General features: G+C 50.5%; 7 protein-coding genes across 7 annotated transcripts; 2 read left to right on the top strand and 5 right to left on the bottom strand.

The window, feature by feature from the left end:
• Positions 1-582: 582 nt before the first annotated feature.
• Positions 583-2887, bottom strand: MAM_03477 (uncharacterized protein; the record flags this gene model as incomplete). The annotated part of the gene is made up of 4 exons (XM_040822276.1): positions 583-1155; positions 1221-2134; positions 2198-2662; positions 2842-2887. The coding sequence occupies 4 exons, from the start codon at positions 2885-2887 to the stop codon at positions 583-585; spliced, it is 1998 nt and encodes a 665-aa protein (XP_040679419.1).
• A 1091-nt stretch (positions 2888-3978) lies between these two features.
• On the bottom strand, positions 3979-5293 carry MAM_03476 (Rieske [2Fe-2S] domain protein; the record flags this gene model as incomplete). Its single annotated transcript, XM_040822275.1, has 2 exons — positions 3979-4396; positions 4458-5293. The coding sequence occupies 2 exons, from the start codon at positions 5291-5293 to the stop codon at positions 3979-3981; spliced, it is 1254 nt and encodes a 417-aa protein (XP_040679418.1).
• Positions 5294-9483: 4190 nt separating this feature from the next.
• On the top strand, positions 9484-10495 carry MAM_03475 (uncharacterized protein; the record flags this gene model as incomplete). Its single annotated transcript, XM_040822274.1, has 3 exons — positions 9484-9986; positions 10047-10293; positions 10451-10495. The coding sequence occupies 3 exons, from the start codon at positions 9484-9486 to the stop codon at positions 10493-10495; spliced, it is 795 nt and encodes a 264-aa protein (XP_040679417.1).
• Positions 10496-16869: 6374 nt separating this feature from the next.
• Positions 16870-19994, bottom strand: MAM_03474 (Cytochrome P450; the record flags this gene model as incomplete). The annotated part of the gene is made up of 4 exons (XM_040822273.1): positions 16870-16940; positions 17043-17506; positions 18488-19297; positions 19351-19994. 4 exons carry the CDS (start codon positions 19992-19994, stop codon positions 16870-16872), a joined length of 1989 nt encoding a protein of 662 aa, XP_040679416.1.
• A 1818-nt stretch (positions 19995-21812) lies between these two features.
• On the top strand, positions 21813-23867 carry MAM_03473 (Heat-labile enterotoxin IIB, A chain; the record flags this gene model as incomplete). Its single annotated transcript, XM_040822272.1, has 1 exon — positions 21813-23867. The coding sequence occupies one exon, from the start codon at positions 21813-21815 to the stop codon at positions 23865-23867; it is 2055 nt and encodes a 684-aa protein (XP_040679415.1).
• A 1189-nt stretch (positions 23868-25056) lies between these two features.
• Positions 25057-25764, bottom strand: MAM_03472 (Protein kinase-like domain protein; the record flags this gene model as incomplete). The annotated part of the gene is made up of 1 exon (XM_040822271.1): positions 25057-25764. The coding sequence occupies one exon, from the start codon at positions 25762-25764 to the stop codon at positions 25057-25059; it is 708 nt and encodes a 235-aa protein (XP_040679414.1).
• Positions 25765-26517: 753 nt separating this feature from the next.
• Positions 26518-27708, bottom strand: MAM_03471 (alpha/beta hydrolase fold family protein; the record flags this gene model as incomplete). The annotated part of the gene is made up of 3 exons (XM_040822270.1): positions 26518-26919; positions 26978-27065; positions 27137-27708. 3 exons carry the CDS (start codon positions 27706-27708, stop codon positions 26518-26520), a joined length of 1062 nt encoding a protein of 353 aa, XP_040679413.1.
• Between the last annotated feature and the right edge of the window lie 120 nt (positions 27709-27828).

The following is a 27828-nucleotide window of genomic DNA, read 5'->3' as shown; positions in this document are numbered from 1 at the left end:
ATAAAGGGAGAGGGTAACACTGGTAATTCGTGGTTCGTCGACGCCGGCTGCAGGGGATGTCGGGTGGTTACCGTTTTTGGGGAACCTGCTGCAAGCCCGACATGTCCAAGACATGATATCATGGAGCTCCGACGCCGGCGGCCGGCCAGGGCTTGAAGTTGGAGCGACTGCGATTCTCAGCTCCAGGGACGGCCATGCCCCCCGTCCTTCCCAGAGCCCCCTATGATGGCAAAGGGGAAGGGCGCAAGGCCGACGCTAGTGAAGTCTGGTTGGGCGCAACGCATCATCTTGGTGACTGCGGGTTCATGTAGCCTCTTTTCATGAGGCAGCACAAACGAGCGGGCTGGATAGAATGTAGGCTGGCAAAATTCAGGAGAAAAGGCTCAAAGAAACCAGAAACTAATCATGGCTGGCGATGGTGAAAACAAAAAAGCTGCAATGGTAAGTGAGTAGATGGCAGTGCTTTCACCTTGCTGGCGCATCATAGCACCTGTTCACGTCAAGTTTCAATTTACTCTACTTCAAATGCCGCGAGGTAGGAGACTGTACACGAACACCCGCCCATCGAGATGAAACCCGCATCTAGTTACTTGCACGCTTCAAAGTACACGCTAAATCTGACTGAAAATACCGTCGTTGGGGCCCCCCCCCTTCCCACCACGCCGTGCTACTGCCGCTGCCAGCGCTCGGCTGCGATTCGTCATAAACAAGGACTGTCATGTCACTGAACTGAGGAGGATCGGCATATAGCCAGGGAGTCGTGTTGAAGGTAAGGCTATCCGCCTGCTCGGCAGATATCTCATTAAAGGCCGTCTCTCGCGACGAGCTTGGCGACGAGTTGACCGTTCCCTTGAAGGGCAACGTGGGCGCGTCTTGACCGCCGTCGGCGGTATTGACTGTAATTTCGGGCGACGTGGCCACAATAATGTCTAGCATCATTGCGTCGTCGTCGTCGTCTTCGTGAGCGACGGTGAGGGCCAGCGACGGGTCCAGCAGACCGGTGTGGGAGAACTCCCTCGAGTCTGCGGTACAGTTGAACCGCAGAATGTTCCACATCAGCGGCACGCTGAGGTAGATTCTGGATGGCATCCAATCTTCGACATCGTTTACTTCGGAGCCCGCGGCAATACTAGTCATCTTGTCCAGGTTTCGGTCCTGTTGAATACCTGTTAGCTGCGGTATGATGTTCTGTGAATACACGTATGCGGGGAATGATATACCAATGCTCGGCATGCCGGCGAGAAAGGAATGAAGCCCTTTAGAAACCTTCTGCACTTGGCAAAGTCCGTGTTAGACTTGTGCTTCAGTTTGGCCGCGGCTGCGCAACAGTAATACAGATGCACCGTGGCTGCAATGGCTGCAATGTGCCCGAAGAAAGGATCCGTCAGGGGCACTTGTTTAATCACCACCATGTCGATCATTCGTGCGATCCAGGTGGAATGGATCAAGGCCAATTCCGACGACCGCCTCCAAAACGTATTCGGAATGGCCAGGTTTGCGTTGTGCTGAGCACCAACAATATAGAGGAAAGGATGGTTGAGGACTGTCGGTATGGCATGGTATGTGAACTGCTCCTTCAACCATGTTACCCAGTAGTCGCGATTCACCTTGAGATCTTCCATTTTGCGCTCGACAAACTTGACCGAGTCGTACCTGTGACACATTGGAATCCTATTTTCCGCCTCCATAAAGTCCGACAAGACGGTGGCATACATGGAATCCCGCCGCCAAGGTTCCCGGAAAATTCCATGAGCGCAGTCCGAGACGTATTTCCGCACACGACTCCAGACCCAGCCGAGATGGACACTTGTATTCCAGATGCCGGGTTCGCTGGGAACCGTGTGGCCAACATTGTCGATGGGCAGAGGGGGAGGTTTGGCGTCCAGCTCCATGGGATGACGATGATCAACACCGCTTGATCCGTATGACTGGCGCCATATCTCTGTTGGCATGCTGAGGGCCCCAGTCTGACGGCCATGATACTGATCGAGAACCTGTAGGCTCCAGAAAACTCTCTTCTTGCGCTCTAACGTGAGATCGTCCATCGTGTATCCGGCGTCCAGATCCAGCATTGCGGATCGGCACAGTTGGAGACCTAGCCCAAGATAGAATTGGCCGAGATGAACGTTTCCATCTGGAGAAAATCGCTACTATTAGCCACAGTGGGAGATTGGTTGCGGCCATGCGTTGGCTGTACCTATAAACGACGAATAAGAGAGGAGGCAAAGGCTCTCTATCGTAGGAAGACCGACGGATCCGCTGGCTATGCGGACCATGATCATGCTTCTGGCATTATCACCATAGACCTGCAGCTCGTCGCCTTTCCTGGAGAAGCGAGACGTCACAGCCAGGATGCTGCAAGCAAGCTCGTCGGGGAGCGAACTGGTATCTCCAACCTCGTCTCGCTCGAAGCACCAGATCGGTTGCCGATGGCAAAACTCAAAGTAGAGCCGAATGCCAAGGCCGATGTCGGATGAAGTCGGTCGAAGGTGGTCGATTTCAGCTTCGAAGGGGGTCGACGATTGTTGGCTGCCGAATGCTTGTGCAGGTGCAGGCCGTTTCTCTCGAGCCGGAGGCGTAGCAGAGTGAGACTTTTCAGAGAAGCTGGATATGTCGTCGGGCAGCTGGTCTTGACCCGAGGTATGGCTCGGCCTTTGGGAATCTGGTCAGATCTGAACACTGAACGTGACATGGACCTAGTCTGTACAACCTCCTAGTCAAGAGGAGATCCAATTTCTCTTCAAGGTGCGCCAACCTCTCCTCCTACCGGTTTGGCCTGTCAGATGTCGGTGCTTCGTGGACTCGTATCTCAGCATTATTTCCGGGCGGAAGGAAACGTACCGAACGGCCACTCCGAGATGCCTTTGCAGCAGGCGGATAAGAACATGGCTGTTTGAGGCGAACACAGCTGGAGCAGGCAGGCTTCTCAGCGGGACACCGCGTCTTCTTCCTCCTGTTCTCGCAACGTCAGCAGAGGGATCCGTGGGAGATGCAACAAGTCATTCCTCTCGGCGGCGGAACGGACCGGCAAGTGAGGCAGGCATAATGTGACCTCCGTCTCCCTCGAGCGGCAGCTCCAAAACTCTCTTCTGGCGGCGTCATTGTGTTTGCCAAAGCTGGCTCACCGGCCACGACAGCCCGCAAAGTCTGTCGTTGAGAGATGTCACAACCACCAGCTCGCGGCCAGGCACAGCTCTTGCAGACGCTCACGTACGCATGATGGCTTATCGCCACGGTGACGGGTCTTTTATGGGTGGACCACACCGTCACCACACCGTGATCATTGATAGGGATGGAGCTGCGTGTCTCAGTCAGGTTTAAAAGTGCGGGGGATCACGATACCAAGCCTAAAACGTTGGGCCGATAAAGGAGGCGCCACTTGTTCTCCGGTAGCGTTTGCCTGATGTGTTGTATTGTCAACACATGACAACGCACAGCAATTCGTGCAGGGACGGAGCTATGCAAAGGGTGGGGGGTGTACGGCCAAGGCTTTTCTTGTTTTTCTATCCGGAGTCCGTACTCATACTTTTATTGCCGCTGACTGCCTGTTGCGTAGGAACTCCCTGGTACGGGCTTTGTGTTCACTGTCACGGTTCTACCGAGACAATGGATTGTCAGCCTGGGGGCCCGGAAATCTTTCTCTTAGGTAACAGTCAAGGTCATGGTGACGTATGGACTTGTGTGGCGGAGGTTGGGTCAGTCTTCGGACCACCAAGTCTCTTCCCAGCCAAACTCCCCCTTTTGAAAGCCCCGAGAAGCTCAAGTAAACATGTCGGGTATAGTGGCATTAGACCGAATCTTGATCCGCTTACACCTCTGGCCAACACAGCACCACGTATCTCACCGACGTACTGGGCTCAAGATTCCTGCTTTTGAGCAGCAACATGTAGTCATTTCCTCGTCAGCGCTAAATTAGAAAAGAAATAAAAAAAATTTAAAATTTGAAGGGAACCCTTGGCAGAGGCACGTGAACTGCCCCTACACCTCCACAACCACCCTGTTGATCTTGCAGCAGTCGACCGCTGAGCAAAAGTTGATATCCCTCTCCGTAGCCACGGCGTTCTTGGGCAGGGTCTGACGCGCTGGCCATATTTCCTCGCCCACCTCCGTCTCTAGTTGGTGGTGTTCCGTCAAGAGCTCTCGCACCAGCTTCTGAAAATATAGAGGGCCCTTTTCCATCTTGGGGTGCATTTCCCCATTCACAAACACGCCGATGTTGATGTTCCTCTGGGCGTTGGCACAAAGAATCTTGTCCTCGGACATGATTCGCTTGTAAATGTCATCAATGAGTTTGAAATCTTCGTCGCTCGAAGTTTTGTTTCTGTAGACTTCGTACTTCATGACCGCCTTGCTCGGGCCCAGGGGGACAAATCTCTGCATAAAGAAAAAGTGTGGCCTTGAACAGAAAAGTGAGTATTTGATCTGGGGCGCCAAAAAACTTGCCAGTGTACACTTACGAGACATTCATGGAGGCGTTGGGGAAAAAGTATGTGCTGGCGACGTTGAGCCCACGCGCGATTTGTTCCGGCTTCGGGTTTCCAAAGTGTTGGATATGGCAGCCCTTTGTCTCGACGTAATACGAGTTCAAGTCTGCAATGGTTGGGATATCGGGATGAGTCGTCTTGCAGTGGTAACACTCATTGTAGTTGTCGGCCAAGATTTTCCAGTTGTAGTCTCCTTCCATCTCCCAGGTGTGGTCGAAGACGTAATCGTCAAAGTTGTAACTCTTGAATCGCGGCTGCTCGTCGACCCCTTCAAAGTCCTGATCCCAGGTAACCTCGGGCACAGCACCCGAATCCATGTTTACCCAGACAAATCCATTTTTGTCGATGTGGACATGAAGAGGAAACAGGCCATTTTTGGATTTGTCAAAGTCCTCCATGTCTTGGTACCCCGGGGCCTTTGCCAGCTTGCCGTTCAAGCCGTACGACCAGCCATGGTATTTACAGGCAAGCACACTGTTGTGGCCAGTCTCTTTGGTCACAATGGGGAAAGCTCTGTGTCTGCAAACATTGTGGAAAGCGTTGATGTTGTCCTGTCGGTCGCGAGTGATTATAAATTGAAAGCCCGCCACATCGTACCTTAACCAGTCACCCTGTTTCATAAGCCTCGACTTGTGAGTGGTAAGGAGCCACCTCTTGGAGAAAATCGCCCGCCTTTCAAGCTCGTAGAGGTCTGGCGAGGTGTACCAGCTGGCTGGCAGGGCGCGAATTGGGTTTTTTCCTCGTTCAAGCTCATCCACCGCAGGGCTTCCTCCAAACCCGAGGTAACTTTTGAAAAAGAATGATGACATTTGGAGTAATCTCTTTTTTTCTCTCAAGTGCAAGTTCGATGGTACGTTTGGTTGGAGTCGGCAACGGTCAGCCTCGTCAGATGGTGTATAATATATATAGGCATGTCTCTAAACACAAAGGGATCATCTTTCACGCCGTGATATAAATAAATACTATGCATCCCGACTCCCCACTGCCAAGTCATCTGCATCTCAGCGTTTCAGTCGGTCTGGACCGTTGGGCATCGGAAGGCATGCCGACGGTCAAGATATACCGAGAGCGACCACGTGATCGGCCGCTAAGACGGACAGTTCAATTGGCGTCCACGTGATCGGTCGAGAAGAAGGTATCTGCAGCGATATCGCTTTTGTTTGACATTGCGGTGTTTTATGGTACAAAATGTGCTGTAGCAAATGATTTCACGCATGATTACTGTAAAAACACAATGTCTTGGTGGCTGGCTGTTGATAGCGGGAAATGCTGCCGGAGTTGACGCACTTCGTGATCTGTAGCATGTTTGAACGTGTAGAGGCCAAAGAGAGCCGTGAGAGATTCGGTCTCGCACAGCAGTGGTAAAATTGTGCGAACTTTCAGTGTCTATTTGTCTAGCTGAATTTCCGGGTGTTCCGTGGGCCCAAGGACTGGTATGTTTGTCTAACCGACCTCATGCTGGCCGGTATGTTCTCTCACCTCCGCAGAGCGTGGCTTGCCTGAAGCAAAGTTGGACGGCAGCAAAAATTGACGCGGGGGCGGCTTGATGGCACCCAACGTAAGGCGCCGCAGAAACGCTCGCCCAGTGACGGAATGGATTTGACTGCCACCAAAGTTTCTTTGGCTTGAAGCTTCCCGGATCTTACGTCACTGACGGCTCATGCAACTGCATCAGCTACGACCTCCTCTAGAATGACGGCGCTGGGTTTTCTCGACTATTGGCTGTGGGCCGTTAGAAAATATGGAAAGACTGGTCTCGACTCCATGACCAAGGCGAATAATGAATTGTAGACCAATGTCACACTCCATACTCCAACGGATTCTCTCGGATGCTCGGCGGATGGGAGGTATAAAGAGTTGGGAGACGGACCATCCCATTTGCCAGCTTACTTGCCCGTCACATCTTCCAATCACTACACGTACCCGTTCCATCGAAGACGCCTTTACAATGGTACACGGAGCCTTGAGGGGAAGTGCAGCATTCTGCCATTTCATGGTTTTTGCTTCCGCCGTCATCGTCACGGGGATAGTATCATGGTTTCTCAACAAATACCGCTTCAGAGGTGCACACATAGTGTATCAGGAAGTCATTGTATGTATGAGAACTCTGTTCGTCAAGTGCATATTGGCTGAATACCGCGCGATGCAGGCCGTCATCACGATACCGGTATATTTGCTCGCCATGATTAGCCCCGTTTTTAGCAGTTACGAGGGCTACTTTCTCCCCATCAACTTCATCTTTTCCTATCTTTGGTTAACCTCATTCATATTCTCTGCCGTTGACTGGAGCGGTGTTCTTTGTCGAGAGGCTGCCTTGGGTACAAACAGGTGTGGGAGGAAGAGAGCTGTGGAAGCATTCAACTTTATTGCCTTGTACGCTGCGAAGCCCACAAGGGTCTGTGAAAGAGAGATAAAGCTGACATAGAGGCGCAGTTTCTTTTTGATCTGCAACATCATAATCGAGGCATTCCTAATGAGAGCTTTCCACAACAGGCGCCGAGAAAGCAACGTCGTATCAAAAGAACGACCGGGCTCTTCTGGAACCCGAAATTCAGGGACAGCCGCAACGACTGCCGCGCCTGGTCATAATGGAACTGCACCAGCGACTCAAGTCTAGGATCCCTCACGTCAAGCACAATGCTGAATGAAGATTGGATGCCCCAAGGGGGGAAACAAGAATTGGCGTAATTGCAAGACCAGCTGAATACCTAATATTTGTCAGAACACTAATATAATGCTCTCATATCCAAGTGCTTGCCATAGTATACTTGATGGAAATCCTAGGTCCCTATGCTCGAAACTTTGAGCCTCCCCCGTGACACCAAAATTGGCCTCGTTCATCATCACGCCGCTGTTAAACGTGCGTGCAGCCGTGACTGAAACATCAAGTCCCGGAAATATTAGCCAGCCAAGTCGTCCATGAGAGCCATCTTTACCTGAAAATTGTGCCGAGGTTTCTGGCTGTTGTTATCTGGATCGGTGGCTTAAACATGCGGAAACATGCGGTCAAGTCTCAACTACATGACTAGCTGCAATGCACAAAGGTTGCAGCTATCACTCTGCCCTTCTAGGCCACTCGCGGGCCTGGGGTCCAGGGCACAGAGGCATGAGGCATCAAGCCCTTGATGTGATGTCTCATTCATCTAGTCGGGTTACACACACAGGCATCTTCTTGTATATATAGCCCTCATTGGTCGGGTCTGTCAGATAAGAGGAATCAAGGGCCTTTGAGACTATACGATATTACATGTGGATATAAGTTCTTTGCTCCCATCCCTGATCACTGAGACCAGCCCTTGTTTACACATCTCGTGCTGCCACTACATGGCTATGAGTAGTGATAAGTGACAACGTCCTAAAAAAGTATAGGACGATAGAGCTATAACCATGCGGTCATCAGTTAGAGCTTTAGACCATTTCGTGGTGGATATTGTCATCGGGACGGGGTTTGTATGCCTTTTCTGTTCTTATCTTGCCAACCAAGTAGCCTCTCTAACGTCAAGCAGTAAATATATTACATATAGCTGGGTCCACAGCCACCTTTGCCCACCTTTGCCCGCGACGACATGTACCTATATCAAATATTGCATGGGTATCGAAATTTGTTATGCAGTCTCCATCATTCGGCGGGACATGGGCATCACCTGATGAACGCTTCATTGGTTTGATTGGCTAGTCTGCTCTCTATAGCAAGTCAGATGCTAACCGAAGGAGATGTCTGGTCGTAAAAAGTTGAAAAGACCCGCTTCATGCTTTTACAGAAACATGGGTAAATTTCTTACCCCAGAGACCAACGGAATGTAGCACGCGACAGTTTGCCAGCATGCAGCCACGGCGAGTATGCTATGACTGGCAACTAATCACAGCGTTTCTAAAGGCTCATGTAACTGAGCTCATCCATGTGTTACGCAAATATATGCATGTCTACTTCTGGCGAGTGAGGTTACTGTATCCACCACGCTTCCAAATACCGTGGAAGAGGCTCTGTCAGATTCCCTAGATGGAGAGCCCAGCATGGATATGCCTGAAAACAGATGAATAAGAGGCCACATGGCGTGCGGTTATCGACCTCGATATATTACTCCCAGGTTTCAATCCCCAGGCCACTCAGCCGCATACGACCCTAGTTTCGATTCCGGGACTCCGCAGCTATGCTCCCGGACATGTAAGGCGCAGGGGCTGGGAGCTTGAGCAAATTTCTTGGCACTTCTGACCTCATATGCAAATAGGCGCGTTTCGTTAAAAGATTGACACATCTCAAGACTCTCCACTACTTTGCTCCGACCCTCGCCGTTCAATGGGCCGCCGCTCCGCATCAGTAATCTCCACTCGTGTGTAAGCGGGCTATCTGTTGAACCCCTGGGCTGTCAGGGCCTGGGAAGTTGGGAACCTTAACAATGTTGATATTCTATACGAAAAGAGCAGCAGTTGCTGAACTAAGACTGCCCAGGATCATGCTGTTCATATCGGGTGTCTTGGCGCAGTCTGCTCTCTATTTGGCTGGTAGTTGGCAAAGTCCATCGGGCAAGAAAGCAATATCGGGAATGAACTCGAAATAGCCCTGCTATTTCGTCTCCTTATTTGCCAAGCCGGGTGCTCCAAGAAATCTGTGCCGCGAGTGACCTGATAAAGTCAAAGTAGAGCAATAATCCATATAATATACTCCGAGCCAAGAGGCTTGGCATGTGGAATTGGAAAAATGCAACTAGACCACATTTAAACTACATCGTAGGAATGCAGTCCGGGGTTATTGTGTCGCGTAGAGCCAACAGTACGGCAGACGATCACGAGCTCAAGGCTCGTTGCTCAAGGCTAGGAGAAGCCCACGGAGAAGACGAGCCAACAAAGGGATCGGTTATATAAATACGTAGGGGAAATCAGCTCAGTTTGGACCAAGTCGCTCCCCCAATTGTATCCAGAAGGCATCATCTTGTCGCAAGCTTGCATTTCACCATTGTTTGCCATCAGACAAGTATCGCGCTTAGAGTCGCCGTCCATCATGCGCCTAATTACTTCAGTCATTTCCTTCTCCCTGATGTTGCTGGCGTCTGCCAGCCCATCACCACCAAGTAGAGTGGTAACTACGGTTGCAGCGCGATGTGCCAAAAATCTATGCGGCGGCGTGAACAGCAAGGTTGTGTCGTCGAGCCAGTACATCTGCGGCGATAATCGTCTCGGCCCGGTCGACCTCCAAAATAATAAGATCCGCCAAAACGCCGTCGTCGGTCCTATACTCCGCAATTACAACCCCTTTCCTGGGACGTGCCCCGATGAATTCCTGCGGGCATACGGTCAAGGGGCAGGGTACAAATATCCAGCACAAGACGGGTTCGATGTCGATTCTCATGGGAAACCCGTTAAGAAGAAAATGATACTCGCTCCGAGAACGATACTGGACCGTTTTGGGTCCGACAGAGGCACTTTTGTGGCCCCATACGGCACCCCTTACGAGCAGCGGTCACTGCCCCCGGAAAATTTGGCAACAGACCCAAGATTTTCGGAGTGAGTATTTGTCAGGTCCAGTTCAGATCAAACATCAGTATAGATTCTAACTGATCATAGTGGAACCCCTTACAACTTCCATATCTATGAAGTAGTCAAAGATCTACCAGTACAGGCCGGGCCTGCTGCGCCGTGGTTCGGGCAGGTCGGTCATGGGACCCAGTACATGCTGAGCATGAAGGTCCGGGAAGCAATAAGGGATGGCTACCTCGTTGAGACATGCACTCCAGGCATGCATGCGTGTGGAATGAATCCTAATACAAACGTCCCGACTCAGATTATCTGCAACAAGAGCCGTAGGTGGGAGGTAAGTCAATCCCAGCCCTCCATTGCGGTTTTGAGCTAAGTGAGCCCCTCATTTTTTAGACTGCAGCAGAGTGCGGTCATGACCAACTCTGCAAGCTTAGTCTCACGGGGGGAAAGCCATCATGCCAGCCTAAAATCTGAGTTGCCAAGTCACCCAGATCACTGGTAGTGGACCAATCGACAAGCAAATCGACCCAAGGTGATGGATACTTTTGAGGAACTTGGAGCGCGCCGAAGGACAATGAAGATAATATATCTAGCTTGCTCTTGCCCCAGAGCGGTTGGTTGTCGGCTGGAATACGCTCAAGGCAAAGAATCTGCGTGGCGAGGAAGGATATGTCATTTGGGCTAATTGCTAATTGTGCATAAAAATTTGTCGTAGTCAAAGAGGAAACAATCAAGAAACTGCTTCCTACATTATATTGCCGTAGCATCAGGGTTGAAATGCTTTCTACACTGTCTTTTGGGTCTTGGCTAGATCTATTAGCTATGTATTCCTATCTTGCTCAGCCCATCCTTACATATAGAATTGTTCCAGACCACGAAAAAATAATAATTCTCTGAGAACACTCTCAAAAAGGAATCCATGACAGACAATTAACAAGGGGCAATATGAGCCCTTTCTTTTCTGACGACCCATCACGTGAAAGGGGATTCTGTCTTATTGGCAGTTATTGCAGTGTACGTGTATTTGTTGGCAGTGCCGATCCGTCGAACATTTGATGACCGGATCTGCGATCTTGAGTAGTTTCGGGCCGACATGACGAGTCGATTGTGAGAGGTACACCTTGGCAAAGACACCGAGAAAGTACGGACTGTAGACTCCCTTGGGTAACAACATGCAATGTGTTGATGCCTGTGATCAATAAAGTGCGCTTGCTTTAGCAATGTAACGCGGGTACTCAGTCTTGCGTCCAATTCCTGCAGTCGCTATTTCGAAGCGATATGAGCATAGTCCAAAACAGACATAGAGTAGCCACATGATATTCCTCACCCATGGGAGGTGCATGTCGTGAGGCTGTACTTTTGTTAGCAATATATACTCTGACTTTTCAAGTCACCAGAATTGATGAATTTCGGTCAAGGGCTCAATCAAGGGCTCGGAGAAATGATTGAATTCAAGGTCAATTCAAAATGGACTTTGACATATCAAAGGTCCTTGATTCTGCCTGATGACCAGAAGTTCCCGGACATTTAAAGAAGCGGTCAGGATGAAAACATGAGATCTCTGCTTGGATTGAAGGCCTCGGCCTGAAAAAGCCTCATGACTCGTTTGTAAAACACGGTGGCCCGACGCCTTTTGTTGAAAGTTGATGGAACGGTCTGGGGAGGGAAATACAACTTGTTTATGCGTTACGGACATTGACACGTCAATTTCCTCGATTTTTCTGTCACATTTGCTTGCCACTCCTAATTCTGAGTTCAAACTCATTGCTCAAAGAGATATGCATACATGTTCGGTGTAATTACCTTCATCAAGAGCCAGTTGGCCTACCACTTCTAACAACCCCAAAATTTGTTCGCGGTGTCAGAGACCCAACGCCCGTCTAAGCGGTTGGAGGCGTGGGGCACAGTCACCTTTAATTCAACAGCGTGACAGCCACTAAATTAGCAGCAAACTAGCACCTAAGGAGCCTATATATACAACGGGGAGAATTTCATACTTAGATAGAAGGAGGCTTAGAGATTAATACAGTTATTACTACTAACCTAACTAGCTACAAAGTCATCACGAGGCTCCTTATGTGACCCAATGTTTACTCTGCTTTGAAAACCCCATTGACTCGCGGCTTGTTGCCGGCCGACAGCTTGACGAATCTCAAAACTCATTCTACAAAAGCATCGTAGTAAGGCTTCACATCGTCCTCCCATCTACTGGCAAGCTGATTTTTGTCAACCACTAAGCGGAATACCTAAAGCGATTCATTCCTCTTATTATCGTATGACTGCATGATACCATTTCAGGTCCAACCTGGCGTGTCAACTTGAGGAGCCCGAAAGATGCAATAATGGCTGTGGCTGAAACCGCCCTCCAGGATCATCCAACAGGATGTGATCCATCCCCCGGAGATGCTGCTTGATTAGGCTCAAAATAGCTATCCGAAGGGCTAGTCCTTGGTGAATCTGCTTCCAACCAAAGCTCGCTCGCCTCGTATTCATCTAGTGCTACACGGAACTTGCGGTGAGAGCCTCAACCAAATGACTAGCTGCAATGCACAAGCGTTGCAGCTATCACAATACCCTTAGGCCACTCGCGGGCCCGGGCATCTAGGCACAAAGGGTTAGCATCTCTTGACCCCTTGATGCCTCGGTCATTCGGGCCAGGTTTTACACATAGGCATCTTCTTGTACATATAGCCCTGGTTGGTCGGGTCTTTCAAGTCCAAGAACCAAAGACGTAAGGGCCATACGGTATTATATGTGGCTTTGAGGCTTTTGCCTAAGCCCTGACATCGCCCACCACTGCGATCCAGTCGTTGTTACAGGAAATGTACGAGACGACCGTAGAGGATCCTAAGATGAACTTCTCACGGCACGTAGGGAGGACTGACACGCTGTTGTATATGTCTTCATCCGGGTTACCATGCCACAATGCAGTATCAAGATACGGTACATGTGAGATAGGCCAAATAAAACATCTGGCATTTGGCCTCAACGTTCCTTTCATCTACGTCGCATGATTGGTAGGTCCCAGCAGAGTGAGAGCAAGACATTCTAGCAAACAACACGACCTGTATGTTGTGTCTTTGCCTCCTCCTAGGTCCTAGGTGCCCTACATATATTACCTAGGCACTTGAGCAGCTCAACCCATAGCGGCGATATTTACGCACGAGAATCTCGGAGTTAAAAATAAAAACCTGCATGCGATCCCAAGTAGTGCTCTGCCGCAACTTTTCTTGAGTGGACCACAGCTATCATCACGGCCAGCCCTCCGTATTGCCATACATGAGGCTTTTCATCCATATACCCTTGATAGTAGACTAGGCTATTTCTCATACCGGTGACAGGATTCCAGCCGAGAGATTGGAGTCAACTCGGTTCAACTATGAGTAGTGTCTTTTCTGTTAAACATGCTTGATTTTTACGAGGCCTGGAGGCTAAAAATCTTTCATTTTATAGAAGTTATCAAGGGCCTTATTATTAGAACAAGCGAGTAATTACGCGAGGATAAGAACTATACAAGAGCTGAAAATGTATTTTTACTGAGAATATCCCCCAACTTGGGTGTCCTGGGTCACCTAATTTACAACCATTGAAACTATACCTTCTTGTAGTTTACCATTCTGCCCTACAAGTCTCGTGGTGGTAGACATCAGGACACCGTTAACGAATAGCTTCGATCCGAGCGACGATGTCTGGTGGCAGTCAGCACGTCAAATATACACGTCAAATAAAGACGTTAAATTAGTCTTGTTGTCAGGTATGGCCGCTTCAGCTCTCTAGGTATGATTCGTACTAGAGATGTAAGTTGACTCTTACACCGCCGTTGCTCACGCATGTTGGAAAACAAAAGAGAAAAAATTCGTTGCAGAACTCGACTCAAATACTTGAGTTATATTGACAAATTTCGTTCCACCTGACATGGTTGCATGGAGTCAAGGCTCTATATATGAGAACATGGTTACAAGGGATTGGAGAAACAATGACTCTGTCAAACTGACATCCCTTCACTGTCTGGTTGTCATTGCTGTCTCTGGTTGCGCTGCGCTCGCTTGCCAAGGCGATGATCTTGTTCAATTAGACGACTAGCAGAGCAGAGGGACGGCCATTTCTCCTAAGTCGTGCTCTAGAGGTTTTTTTCCCAATGTTTTGGATTACTCTTTGTTGTCCTGACCGTACGACTGCTCCCTGCGAATCTGAAATGAATAGTGTACAGCAGCGACAGCCCAAACACAGTTTATGATATATTCCCTTACTGGGCTCACATAACGAGCGTAGTCGCCTAATTCTCAAGAAACTTCTTGTAGACTCACTGCCTGCCATTGTGGCACTGAGCCTGGTTTGTTCGAAGTAAAAGCAAGCTTGGCCCGTCACCGCCGCTGTTGCCGGTCTCCATATCCACCAAAGTGGCTAACGAAATAATTCTATAACTTGACGCACAATCCGGCGTTATTGGCCGACAAGATAAATGAGAAGCTAGACTCACATACTTGCAGGCTTTGTAACTACAGTCTATTCCGTCTCATTTGCGTGAAGTTCCGTTACAAGACTGCTCATGCTGGTTAGAATTTACATTTAGCGAATTGAGATGCTCTGATTGATTTTCTGGTAGGACTTAGGGTTAACCCGTGGCAAACTTGCTGCTTGACCTGGAATTCCCGTGTGCCTGGACCTCACTTTTAGTACTTCATTGATATACAGCTCTTCCGCACCCACCACCGCAAGCAATGCCCATTCAGCCTATTGAAACTCTTTCGCGAGCTATACGGTTGGTCTACCTGTCAGAGCTATTTTGTTGCCATTATGTTTACCATAGATACCTAGTAGCAGACCGTCCGCAATATGGCTTCGCGAGACCTCCAGGAAAGAATCAGCGAAGTGATGCAACAAATCCAGCAAAAAGAACAAACGGCGCAGAACTTTTTGGACTTCACTGAAACAGCTGAGACAACAAAGCTACAGCTCGGCAGGAGAGCCTCAAAGTCTAGAGATAACAGACGGCTGCCAGGCATCTTTAGTTGGGACACCCGGATATCGAACCTTCGCAAGGAACTTGCGGAGACAAGGGCCATGAGTCAGGGCTTGTACTTAAGGTTGCATGACTTGCACCGGGAGGATCGGCTTCCAAAAACTCTCCAGTAGCTTGATTCATAGCTCTATCTTGTTCATGCGGAGCCGCTGTCTTTTCTAGAGATTCAGTTATTGAATACATTTAGTTAAGTATCCCTCGGTCGTCCAGATATTGTGTGTAGCGCTTAGATTCATCAAGTAGTCTCCAGCCTCGGTCAACAAAGTGCTCGTCTCGCAAGCATCAGAGATAACTTGGTCAGCGTCGGCACTGAACAGTGTCGGGAAAATGAATTTGTAGTAGACTGCCTCGAGACTCGAGGGGTGGCGTAATATCTGGGCCATGGCTAACAAGACCGTGTGCTGTGCATCCGAGTCCTCCGGCAATATTGCTATGCTGGGGCAGGACTTCCTAGCCCTCTCCAGAACCCTGAAGAATTCAGATGTCAAGCTGCTGCCCTGGCTCTCTCATCCATTGTATCGTCGGCGTCGTGTCCGGTAATCGATGGCGGTGGCGTGAACAGCTGCCGCGGAACGGGACCAGTGAGTTCCCAGTCGATAATGCCTTTTATACAAAAGTCCTCGTCAATAATAATATTGCCACGCCGTAGGTCCTGATGTGCCAGGATGAAGGGGCCTTTACCCCATCGTGAATTGAGCAATTTGGGTATTTGCTCAGATATGCTGTCGAGAGCGCACAATTCGGACATGACGGATTTCAAGGTTGGATTCCTCTCGGCAGGTAATATGTTTCTGATAGTATATAATGGCGATGTGCAATGAACTGCGCTGCGGTGGAAAAGGGCGCTCCGTAGCATAATGAAAACCAGGCTATTGTGAGTCTTTTCATGTTGGACTTTATGGAAAGCCAAAAAAGAAAAGAAAACAAGGTGAGAGAAGCAGATATTTCGTCACGTGGACTGCGTGTCTCGCAAAGCCGGCTCGTTTCCATACAAGTGATCCGGGTTTTGGTAGCAGGTGCGGAACCTCGCGGCTCATAAGCTTGTAGCTGGCTGGGCTTTTACTAAAAGGATGGATCTACTTGGTATTGCAAATATCCCAAGACCTCGCCGTCGCCCCTTGGTAGTCAGTTTTGGCTTGCCCGGTAGTGGCGAGATTCGTCGTCTTGGCATGAAATGCGTTGCCGTAGGATTCATCGGGCTCCCAACAGAGGCTCCGGCATCCGTCATATAGACTGTGTTTTTGTCGCAGTATATAGGGGACATTAAGTACACCAATCAATGTGGCGCGGCCACGCCCGCTTTTTGGTGCAACAGTTTTGCGGCCCGTCGACACTAGCGTTGATCCTAATACAGAAAAGATGCTGATAGCTGTGCGCATTCACGCCTTTGGTTTGACAAGGTCAGGTTCTGAGGAGCGCCTTCTAGAAAGGCGTTGACAACACACCTGGAAACACCACTGTGCCCTATCCGCACCTTTCTTCGCCGGGTTGATGGAATACGTGTTCAAAATTCCCGTCAGCTTGTTTTCCGGTTGTATGGTGCCACCTTGCTAGTCCAGTGTAAGTTGACAAGCGGGCATCACTTGCACAGCACTGTAGCTAGGCTTGATAACTTTGATCTTACGTAATGACGCAATAAGGGATACGTACCTAGATAGCATATTTGTAGTTTGCTGCCGTAAAAACCTGCTGGACAATGAGCTTCTGGGCCTGGTAACTAAACCAGACTCGTCCCTAAAGCTGGTGTGCCTGAATAAGATGCTAGAATCTTCCTCGTGAATGCAGGTGGCGCGTTCAATATGCCTGATGGAACCTTTCTGGTTGGGTATTCTGCATCTAGATAGCGGATACATCCCTTGCAGTCGCAACTGAGATTGAGGCTGTTGGTTATGTACCTAGCACTATATTCACCAAGATCGAAGGCATGCTTTCTCTGATGCGGTCGGTCTGGATTTCCACTGCACATTATCAGATGGTTCAAATTTTGTCACTTGAATACAGCCAGCTTACTAAGGTACAACCATCTTGACTAGAGACAAGCGATAAGAAGATTGGCCAACTTGTGCCGCTGTTGTGATAGCGGATGTCGCTGAGGACAAACCCCTCTCTGTAGTTGAACCCGATTTGAAACTTCCAATCCTGCCACTCTATTTCTCGGCTATCTAGCTTGAATGAAGGGTCTTCTGGTTGGACGATTACAAGGGCTTTTAGGTCCTTGCGGTAGCCCCCTTTAACATCAATGTCAGCTGGGTAGTAGTTTGTAATAGGCTCCCTCCTCAACGAGCGCCGCGTCTCTGGGACGTTGATGTGGATAATTCTACGCTTCTCGCTGTCGTAGATGGGGCAAAAGTCCATGGGATACTGGTACTGCCAATCTTCTATGTGCGGCCTGAAGTACATGAGAGCCTGCTGGAGGCGTACGTTGCTCACAAACCGCTTATCGTAGCTAATGGTCCAAGGGTCACCGTAGACCTTGTGCGTCTCTTCCTTTGAAATGCCACTGATTTTACATTGCTTGGTCTGTCTAGAATTGAGCAAGATAGCAATGCTGGTGAATGCTATCAATGCAACAAGCACATGTGCTGGGTGCCTCAAGCAGGGCCGGCGTCGGCATTCTTGCCACACTCAGACCGGACATTGTACGAAGAATAAGCAACTATATCCGGCGATTCTCCCTGTGACTCGATACTCGTTTCGCTTTGCAGTGTGCTCTGATCCGAAGCGCAGTCGCTAAATGTCAGCCGACTGAGTGAGAGGCGCCGACTTGTGCGGGGGAGTGTCGTACCGCCTTACCTGGCTGGCTTTCTTTATTTCCATTTCTTAAGCGGCACGCAAAAGAATAGCCAAAAGGCCAGCCCGTCATGGTGACCTTTCGCAGGCATATACCCCAAGAACCTCCCATGCCAAATACGACGTTCCCATGAGGAGGCCGGGGGCACTGGTCCGGAACGCCGTTCACGTAAGCTGTAGTGCTGTTTGACAGCTTAAGTGCCCTTTACTTTATGGTATTCTTGCCACTACTGTGCCATGTATTTCTTAGCAGACGGCAAGACTGTCGCCAAAACCGGACGTGGCTGAAGCCAACACCATGAGGTTCATCCGTGAGAATATAAATATGTGCCAGGCATGCGAATAGTGTTACTGACATCAAAGCCCGTAGAGTACAGCCTGATTCCAAACCACAGCCACGCACTAAAAAACAACTTGTTGCCTACAAGTACCAGAGCAGAAGTTGCCCCGCCAAGCGACGGGCATTGTGCACGACTCTGGAGTTCAAATTGCAAGAAGCCCGGCATCTCCTTTCTCCCAGGGGCAATCATTCTCCAAGCCCCGGACTAGTTCCGCATGCGCCTGGCTTCTAGGTGTGATTTTGAACGGGAAATCTACTGGGTGCGCGATCAGCCCGGAAGTCAGTTTAAGCGTGGCTTCTCCCTCGCCATTGCTAATTGTAAACGTTGCCAATAGCCTCGATACCGTTATGAACAGGCTATTATCAGCAACGTACCGACCGGGGCAGACCCTGCGGCCGAAACCAAATACCACGGCGGCCGGATCAGGTTCGTTCCGCACCAGAAACCGCTCGGGGCTAAACGAGTCTGGGTCGTCGTATGTCGCGGGATCGTGAAGCAGCCACCAGCTAGAGGCGATGAGGCACGATCCTTTGGGAATCCGATATCCTTTATAATGAATCTCCGCAGTGGCCGCGTGGGGCACATTGACCGGCGTAATCGGAAACCATCGCATCGCCTCCTTGACGACTGCCGCGACATAGGGCAGGTTTTCTCTGTCCTCCAACTGAGGAAGTCGGCCTCCGAGGGCGCCATCGATCTCCCTCTGTGCCTTGTCCTGGACGTCTGGAAACAGAACCATGGCCAGGACAAAGGCACTCAGCACTGATACGGTGGTGTCCGAGGCCCCTCCGTACATGATTCCAGCTACTGGCATAATAGCACGCTCAGTGTCGTCATCAATGACTGCTTGTCCGTTTGGTTTCATGTTGTCTTGAAGGAACGACGAGACAAAAGACGGTCGGTGGGTGTTCTTGACCATTTGTTGCGCGACGAATAGATATGGTATGCGTGTAACCAAATCGTTAATCGCATACCATCGCCGAGCCGTATGCTTGAATGACATGCCGGGTAGGAAGCTGGGCAGAAACCTCAGTGCCGGAATTATGTTGACCGTCCACGAGAGGGGTACGAAAGTCTTTGACAAGCTATCCATCATTTCTTCGATTATCGAGACCAAGGGATCTAGACCGGAGGGCTCGATGGCGTAGCCGTACGTCAAGCGCAAAACAGCTGCAGATGCTTGCCTAAATAATCTGTCAACCTCGTAGATTATTCAAAATAGACGGGGCTCGCCTACGTTTTGAAGTGTTGAATAAGGTTCTGTGGCGTGGCCAGTACTCGTAGCAGCAGTCGACGCGATTCCAAGTCGAGGACACCATCAAACCGTCTTGACAGTTTTTCTGTCCCGAGGAATTGATGCATTATCTTACGATGCCGACGCCATGTTGCATTATACGACATAAAAGTTATGTATCTGTCGCATCCGGTCATGCGGACAAAGGTAGATAGCGGCCTGTCCGAGGTTTTCGTAGACATGTTCTCCAAAAGATCTTGGACTTCTTGCTTTCCATGAAGGATGATTGTTGTTTGGCCCAGTACTGTGATGGAACTGATGGGACCGTATCGATCCTTGAATCCAAGCCAGTGCTTATACTCGGGTACCCCATTAGGTGGCAAAGAGAGGATGTTGCCTACAACTGGCAGGGGCTTAGGGCCTGGGGGAAGGGGCAGACGAGCGCCGGTTTGGAAACGGCCAGTATGAAGGAAGAGGTAGAGCGTTAAACAGAAGGCCGCAAGTAGGGGGAAGACAGCCTCCACGATGCTTGGCTGAAACATGACTTGCATGATGCGGGACTCGGCAGCTCTTTGAGCACTATCCTGCCTAGCGGGTCGTTGGTAGTCCGCAGCATACACTCGGTTGTGCAACATACGAGGAGGCATCTGGGAGAAGAGTCTGCGGGAGGGGGACTGTATTTGTATTCTAGACACGTCACAGTATATGCAGTCAGACGTTTTTGGATCTATACTAGCCCGCACATATTAAGTGACTTCATTACGACTTTAGCTGCAGAGTAACAGCTCAGTACGACAGTCCTCCGGTTAACGATTTCGGCTATGGGGACCGGCAAGAAGGAAGCACCTTGACCTGTACTCGAGACGAGTGTACGCTAAGAATGCAGATAGACTGCGTTATAAGGGGCTCGGAATGTGTACACAATGACGAATGCTCGGCTTGCCCTTAATAAACTAGACGGCTTGCAGCGTCATTAACAGCGTACAAACTAGGCTAAACTTAGTAATAGTTATTTAGTCTACTAACTTAATTTTCTTAAATATTTATTATTATATTAGTTCTTTAGTAAGTTTACTTAGGTTTCTTACTGCTAGTTTATAGCTAACTTACTAGTAATAGCTACTTATAAAAGTAGTATTAAGCTACTAGTATTTTCTTATAAAAGTAGAAAGTAGTAACTTATAATTATAATACTTCAATAAACTACTAACTTATTATTAAGTAGTAGTAATTATCTCTATTAATACTATATGTTATGGTCTGAGCTATGCTCGACCTTAATGGATGCGCAGCAATAGATGCACTGCACTGCAAATGCGCAATAGAGGGAAAGCCCGTGCATGCAGGACCTATATAGTGCCAGATTGAGCAAGCTGTGGACAGCTTGTTTAATACGTACCCTTTTGACTCAACGGTTAAGGGGGTCCGGCACACCACCGGGATAACTGCGGCTGGCACCCGCTATGGCCTAATAGGGCTGGTCCATCACATAAATATTTAATATATATAAAGTTAAAAAGCTCTCTTAGCTCTTAGATTTATTTTATTTAAATTTAATTATAGTAGCATAGCTATAAATAAAGAGATAAATAACTTAGCTTAGAGCTTTTAATAATAGAAAAGAGAGTATTAAAATATAGCAGACTTATTTAAAAAAAGCTGCTATAAAAAGCTATTTAGAGGTAAATTAAATAAATTTCTAAGTATATTAAGGCTATTATTTAATTATATAGTAGAAATAAATATAAAGAGAGTAAAGAGTAGCTATAGCTAAATTAAGTAGTAGTGTTTCTAAATTAATTAGCATTATTTTTTAGCATCCCTGTTAGTGTGTAACAGGCAGGATTTTTGACGGGCACCTCCGTACTTGAGTAGTGCTACCCCTACTCACCACAACTCCAGGGTCATGACGCAACGCTCTCCGGTAATCAAGAGCACGTGAGACTCATCATCTACGACTATTGGAGCTGCTACGAGCCTGCTATTTGACCTGCATAGCGGATAATTCCTGCCAGAAGTAAAGAGAGTTGCTGTTAAGATGGGAGGTCCCTGTTCACAACCCCAATAAACTTCCTTGCAAGGCCACTCATGACTAAACCTGCTGGGGTCAAGAGGGTACGGATCGGACAATTATTGCTCAATTGATACTGCACATGTCTGCCGATTCGATTCTAGGTCAGGCAACGCCCAAACCACAACATTGTCGGAGCTTGGAACGCGGCGATTTTAACTTTTCTTCACCTAATTATTACGTACCACGATGGCACACAAGAAGACTCTTGGGCGGTACATTGGTAGACTATATATGCCTGGGTGAGCTACGCCGGTCTCGAAACAATGACTGCCCAAGCTTTGCGAGCAACAAGCGCAAGCCAAGACGCACTTTCATACCCGAGCATTTACCACCAATCAGCAGCGCGCCCTGTTGCAACTTGCCACGGTGTTTGCTGGCGCACCCCTCCAGCATGAGGACGAGTTTCTGGGTCTCGACGACTGCGCTGGTTTTACTGTCTGGGCTTTGTCAGAGCCGCTCAGAGGGAGGACGCAGCATCGAAGCAACACTTGAGCGCCGCACAGCCGAGCACTTGGGTGAATTTGACGAAGAGTTCCCAGAGGTTGTGTACCACGGCGAGATAGGGAGGAGCCCAGAGCAAGTTAAACAGGCCGGGGGCTTTTATTCGCGAGGGATGCAGAGGTCCCTTTCAGGACATCGACTTTCCATCATCGAGCTGGAAGAAGGCAGCAGCCTGTTCCGGCATGCGGCGGGAGAGACAAGCGACTATACGCGTTTTGTCTCGACGAGTGCCGACCCCGGCGTGTCGCTTACGTTCGCCGTTGATGACGAGCACCCAAGAGATAAGGGCTTTGTCTACAGGATTCATCGTGACAGCAAGATGGTTGATGTGAACAGGTCTCTTGGGAAATACTCGCCTTACCCCGGCCAAAAGGAGCACGCGGCCATTCAATTTATCCCGTACCAGCAGGTTGAGGGCTGGTGGGTTGTGACATATCAGCACCACTTTTCAAACCCAGCCATCGGAAAACGGACGCAAAAGAGGCTGCGGAGGGGAAGGCTCAGGAGGCACTACCACAAAAACCCAGACTTTGACCGCAGCTTCGCAAGCTTCGCAAGCCCGAGAGACGGGGGCAGGGCACCAGGGCTCGCCGGGTTCCCTCGACACTCGATCGCATGGGACGAGGACACGTGGAAGGAATTCAAGACGATCCCGGTGAGCCGAAGCCTCGACGCCATGGTTGAAAAGCGGTGCACCGGCAAGTACGGCTGCACGCCTCGCAAACTCAAGACGGCCGCGGGCAGCGGCAAGTCTGGCGGCGGCGGTGGCGGGAGAAAGAAGAGGCCGGCGGCAACGGCTCCAGTTCCCGTCGACGGGCCCATGGACCCGGGGAAGCCCAAGGCGAGCAAATATCGCGTGTTCGCCCAGGCGGGCACGCTGGTGGGGTTCAACGTTCTGGCACCGTACCTGCGCACAGTGCTCCGCCTGCTGCGGGAGTGGGACCACCCCATTGGCCGGGCCGTCAGGGCGTTTGACGACAGCATCAACGACCTGCAGGAGGCGATCGGGGGGCCGCGGCGCACCGACATCAGCGGCAACGACAACCAGGCAGCGCTCATCAACTTCTTCAAGAAGGTCTTTTGGCTGCTGCAGGGCCCCGGGCGGCGGGAGAAGGACTTGCAGCTCCTGTCGTACGGCAAGAAGAAGAGGATGCGGCTCGTCGGCGTCAATGACGTGCTGAGCACCTGCGAGCGCGTCAGCGAGAGCCCGCCCGTCGACGAGCGCCTGCGGGCGGAGCTGACGACGGCCTGCGCGGGCCTCCGAAAGGTGGCGATACAGGTGGAGATGCCCAAGCCGGCAGCGCTCAAGACGGGACAGGCGGCCTGCCGAGTCTGCGGGCTGAGCTGGGACGACGCCGGCGGCCAGTGCATCGACGCCAGCGGCACCATCCGCTGGCCACGGGAGCCGCCTCCCGAATCAACCTGCAGTGCCAGCGATGGCGATGGCGACGCCGACTGTGGAGACGGACAGACGGCCGCCGACCTCCAGCAGGGACAGGCCGTCTGCGCAATCTGCGGCTCCAACTGGTACCCGGACGAGGGCCGGTGCAGGGACGACGCCGGCGTGCTCCTCTGGCCGCACAAGACCTGTGCCGGGCCCCACGGCAGGATGCAGTGCGAGGGTAGCCAGACGGCAGCGCAGCTCGAGACGGGACGCGGCGTCTGCAGAGCCTGCGGCTTTGTGTGGGATCCAGAAGGCGGCGAATGCAGGAACGAAGACGGGGCGCTGCTCTGGCCGCCCGGGCCCAGCATTGCAGCACGCGCTCTGAGCCTGTCGGGGTCCTGCGGCGAGCGTTACAACCTGGTCGAGTGCCCGCCGGGCCAGACGGCCGCCCAGGTCGAGAGGGGACACACCATCTGCAGGGTCTGCGGCTTCATGTGGAACATGAAAAGCCAAAAGTGTAGGGACAAGACTGGAGCGGTCATCTGGCCACCTGCGGCATAGCCCAGTGGCGGTCGACGTGCCTCGGACTGAACCGAGAACCTCGATAGCCCCAAAGCTGCTTAGTCTTTGTACTTGATGTTATGGACGGGCCGACTGCCGCCTATTTTTCCACCCCTGCGCTATATGTAGCCACCTTGGGCTGCTTAGAAGTTGACCCATTCATTCTCTCGTCGGCATAAGCAAGCGCCCAGCCCTTGAATAGTTCAACGTCGAACTTCCATGCCTAACTCCGCCTCTGCAGGCCTAAAATAGCATCAACAGTCCCACTGACACAGCTCTGCTGTGGATTCGTGTCCTTCGCTGGCAACGGTACACAGCGAAAAAAAGCACCAAGTTCAACGTCTGATATATCGTCGTCAATTTGGCCAATGACAATGCGCCCAACAAGCTTAGAACTACGCTCGGGGTCGATCTTTTCTTTAGTGCGGAACCACCAGTCCATGTGAGCATTGTTCATTCGAAACGTAACAGGGTCAATCTCCGATGCGTCAGTGGCTTCATAAACGTTGCACTCTCGCCCTTGTCTGTCTTGTGGCATGACAATAACTCCCCAATGGTAAGCGTCGTGGCTAAGAACTCGCCGTGAGTCACCTTTCGAAAGGTAATCTCGATGGTATAGGGCGACAGCAACCACTCGTGCCATGGCAGGCTTCTGGCATGGCACGGAACCTGGGGGTATTTCGGTTAGCAAAAGACCAAGGCTTTCTCTATTAAAACTCACTGGTCCCAGTCTTGACAGACGATGGTGAAGCACCAATTCAGAAGGAGAGTTTACAACAAGGTTGGTACAGAAATATTTTGACAGAGAAAAAGGCCGACATTGATGCCACGGGGCATTTTATACGACCATGAGTCACATTCATGTCATAGATGCCTTGGCCAATCAATGTGCCATTCTTACCGCCTGGCCGGACCGCTCATATTCGCTGGCCGGATGCAATCCGTTCCGAAACCATCTTGGTCGTGGACCCTCGTCGAGAACGACAGGCGCGTATGTGAATTAACAATGCTACTATAGTCACATCTAGTGAAGGAGCAGCAGGCTTCCCACAGAGAAAGACGCTCAAAGTTTTCACTAGCCTATTCTGGCAATACCATACTGGTTGGCTTCATTCTTCGTTGTACATTTCGCTCAACTCAAACCGTCTTCCCTTGTTGTTCATTGCCATCATACCTTCCAACAAGTTACCTACGTTACAACAGAAAGGTCATATTTTCCTTGGGCCAAGGCAAGAGACCACAAGTCTGTTAATGTGAAACCGGCTCTTGTATTCAACCATTCAGCCGAAGGAGATGAACCCTTGCTTAATATGCTGATATCGCCAGCCGACGAATATCTAGTAATTGTCCCCGGCTCTGGCAGTCGCCTCCAGAGAGTTCGCTCTGCTACGAGTTCCGTCTCATAGCTGGGCAAGACGACACGCATGTATTCCTCCCAGAGGTCTTGACCCAAAAACAGATTATAGTGCGCCTTTGTAAATTCCCAATACTCCGGATACCATCCCGCAAAGCCCCAGTCAATGATGGCAGCAATACGCCCGTTCCGCACCATGATATTCCTCGGAGCTAGATCCGCATGTGTGAAGTAAGTTGCATACTTGGCCGTGTGCGTCTTTGCTACTTCATGGCCAAGAAATGGCTCGACGTCTTCCATAATCAAATGCCCCCGCGTAAGTGAGTGAAAGTCGCCGTGGCTCACGGGTCCAAAGAACCGAAATCCAACGCGGCAGTCGAATGCTGGATTCTGTAGTGCAGAGCAGACCAGCTCCTGTTTTGGGGGCTCAAGGGCGCGGAGACTGGACAAGTGGGTTTGAAGGTCCTCGAAAACGGCTGTCATCTGGGCTTTTGACAGATTGTCCCAGGCGCTCTCCAAGGTTTCACCACGGATAAACGCCATCTCAATATAAATCAGTTGACCCTCGGTATGAACAGCATAGACTTTAGGCACCGGGACTGTCGTATGCGCGGCGACGTAATGCATGGCCTCCACCTCGGTCGGATCACATGGTCCCTTGATGACGCGATGCCAGCTCACTCTGAATGTAGACGGACCAAGAGGGCGGAAGAGCAGCTTGCCGAGCGAGAGCCGCCACCGGAGCGGGAGCAGACTACCGATAGACTGGCCCATGGGCGTTGCGAGAATTGTTCGGGTGGGTGGGTTGGATCAAGATGAAATGATGGTCACAGCACGGATCTGGACCTGCGGTTGACGTGCCTTGGGATTTCGCATTGGCTGCTCCTTGAGTCACGTGACCTGAAGATGGCTGGGGAACTATATGTTTACACCCGGCTCCTATGCCTTCTAATGTCGCATTTAGGCGCGCTCTCTCTATTTGACAGGCAATAGTCAGATAAGCCACAGGAATTTTCTACATTTCTATCTGTACTTATCGTCATATTACCTCTCACACCAAAAAACAGGCGTGGCCACGCCACATTAGTTGGTGTACTTAATGCCCCCCATATACTGCGGCATTACCGCCGTCGCACAGATGGCCGCCGACGAGCTGTGTGCGCCTGACACGGGCCAAGCCGTCACAATTGCTGTTGAACATGGGTTTGAGTGCGCGTATTTTACATTGTCAGACTACGTACTCGCTTCGCTACCTTGTCGATTGGTGAATGGACATGACGCAGCATGTATCCGAGTTTATACTGGCGTTGATGTATTGTTGAAATCCCGAGGCGAAAAGGTGGCGGAGTCCATCTCTGTAGAGGATAAAATATGGTTGATAGCTTCAATAAGATACGGCACGAAACGTGTCGGATTCTCGGTTGCTGGGAAATGACCGAGACCAAGCATCTTTTTGTATTTTGCCCCTGGTATTTTAGCAGCAGTCTTCTCCGTCAACTCGGGTGTTGTGCTCCAATCGTATTCTCCCGTCAGTAAGTAAACAGGACACTTTTTGGTGTCAATCTTGCAGACACGCTCACGACCATCCCAGCCTCCAAAGTAAAAGTCCAGGTCACCATGGAACAGACCGAACGCTTGGGATGAGTAAGTGTGCCATACGAGGTCGCGATTGATGCGCGGCGCATTGGGTGCCATCATCTAGAAAGTTAGTTTAGCATCAAGACCGCATGTGAGCTGCGCAGCAGGGAGTACCTACGCCATACGTCCATTCGGGGTTGAAGAGTGACTGGTTCACAAGTAAGGAGCGATCCCACCACTGCCGCTTCATGTCCGTAAACTCGCAGCTGGTGGCAACAGTCAGCTTCAAGATAACGATAACCCTTCCAGGCTACGTGACCAAAGGGCCGGAACGTACGCTTGGCAAGGGATAACGCCGCCTACGCCAACCTCAGCCGTCCTCAATGCAAGCGCAAGGCAGACATGCCCTCCCATACTAGCACCGCACACGATAGGCTTCTTGAGACCAAGGGCCTTGATGACTTGCCCAATGCAATCAACATAGACGTCTTCGCTATTCGTGTGGGCTCCAGGAATCTGCTTTTCGGAAGGAAAGCTACGACCATGACCAGGTAGATCAAATGCTGTCATGTGACACTTCGCCAGCATTCTCGGATCCGTCATTACCCCATGATACTGCCTCGAATCCGAGCCAGCCGTGTGGAGAAACAGCATATGGGGATTATTCCCATCGCCGCTTTGTTCGTAGAATATTTTCGTACTGCCCCAGCCCAGAGGGGATACAATGATGTAGCGCCCAACGATGGGATCATGGAGAGGTGGTGTCGGGGGTTCGTCTTCGCGAAACTCGCCGTGTAAAGCCCGCCAGCTAAGCTCCAAAACTCGTCGCCAGATCGCACAGTATGCGACGAACTTGTCCATGTCTCCTAGGACCTCGACGCCCTCCTGGTGGATGTTCTGGCCTAGCATTCCCCAGAAACTTTGATACGGAGAAACAGGCACAGCGGCATAGAAGCTCTCCCATTGCTCTGCAAGGGCACATAAAGTGAAGGGAATTGCTACACGGGCATGACACTTTGGCTACACGGG

This window comes from Metarhizium album, assembly GCF_000804445.1.
Source record: "Metarhizium album ARSEF 1941 chromosome Unknown scaffold_7, whole genome shotgun sequence".
Taxonomy (NCBI): Eukaryota; Fungi; Ascomycota; class Sordariomycetes; order Hypocreales; family Clavicipitaceae; genus Metarhizium; species Metarhizium album.
Note: the sequence above shows the minus strand (reverse complement) of the source record. Positions and strands in the feature narration are given on the sequence as shown.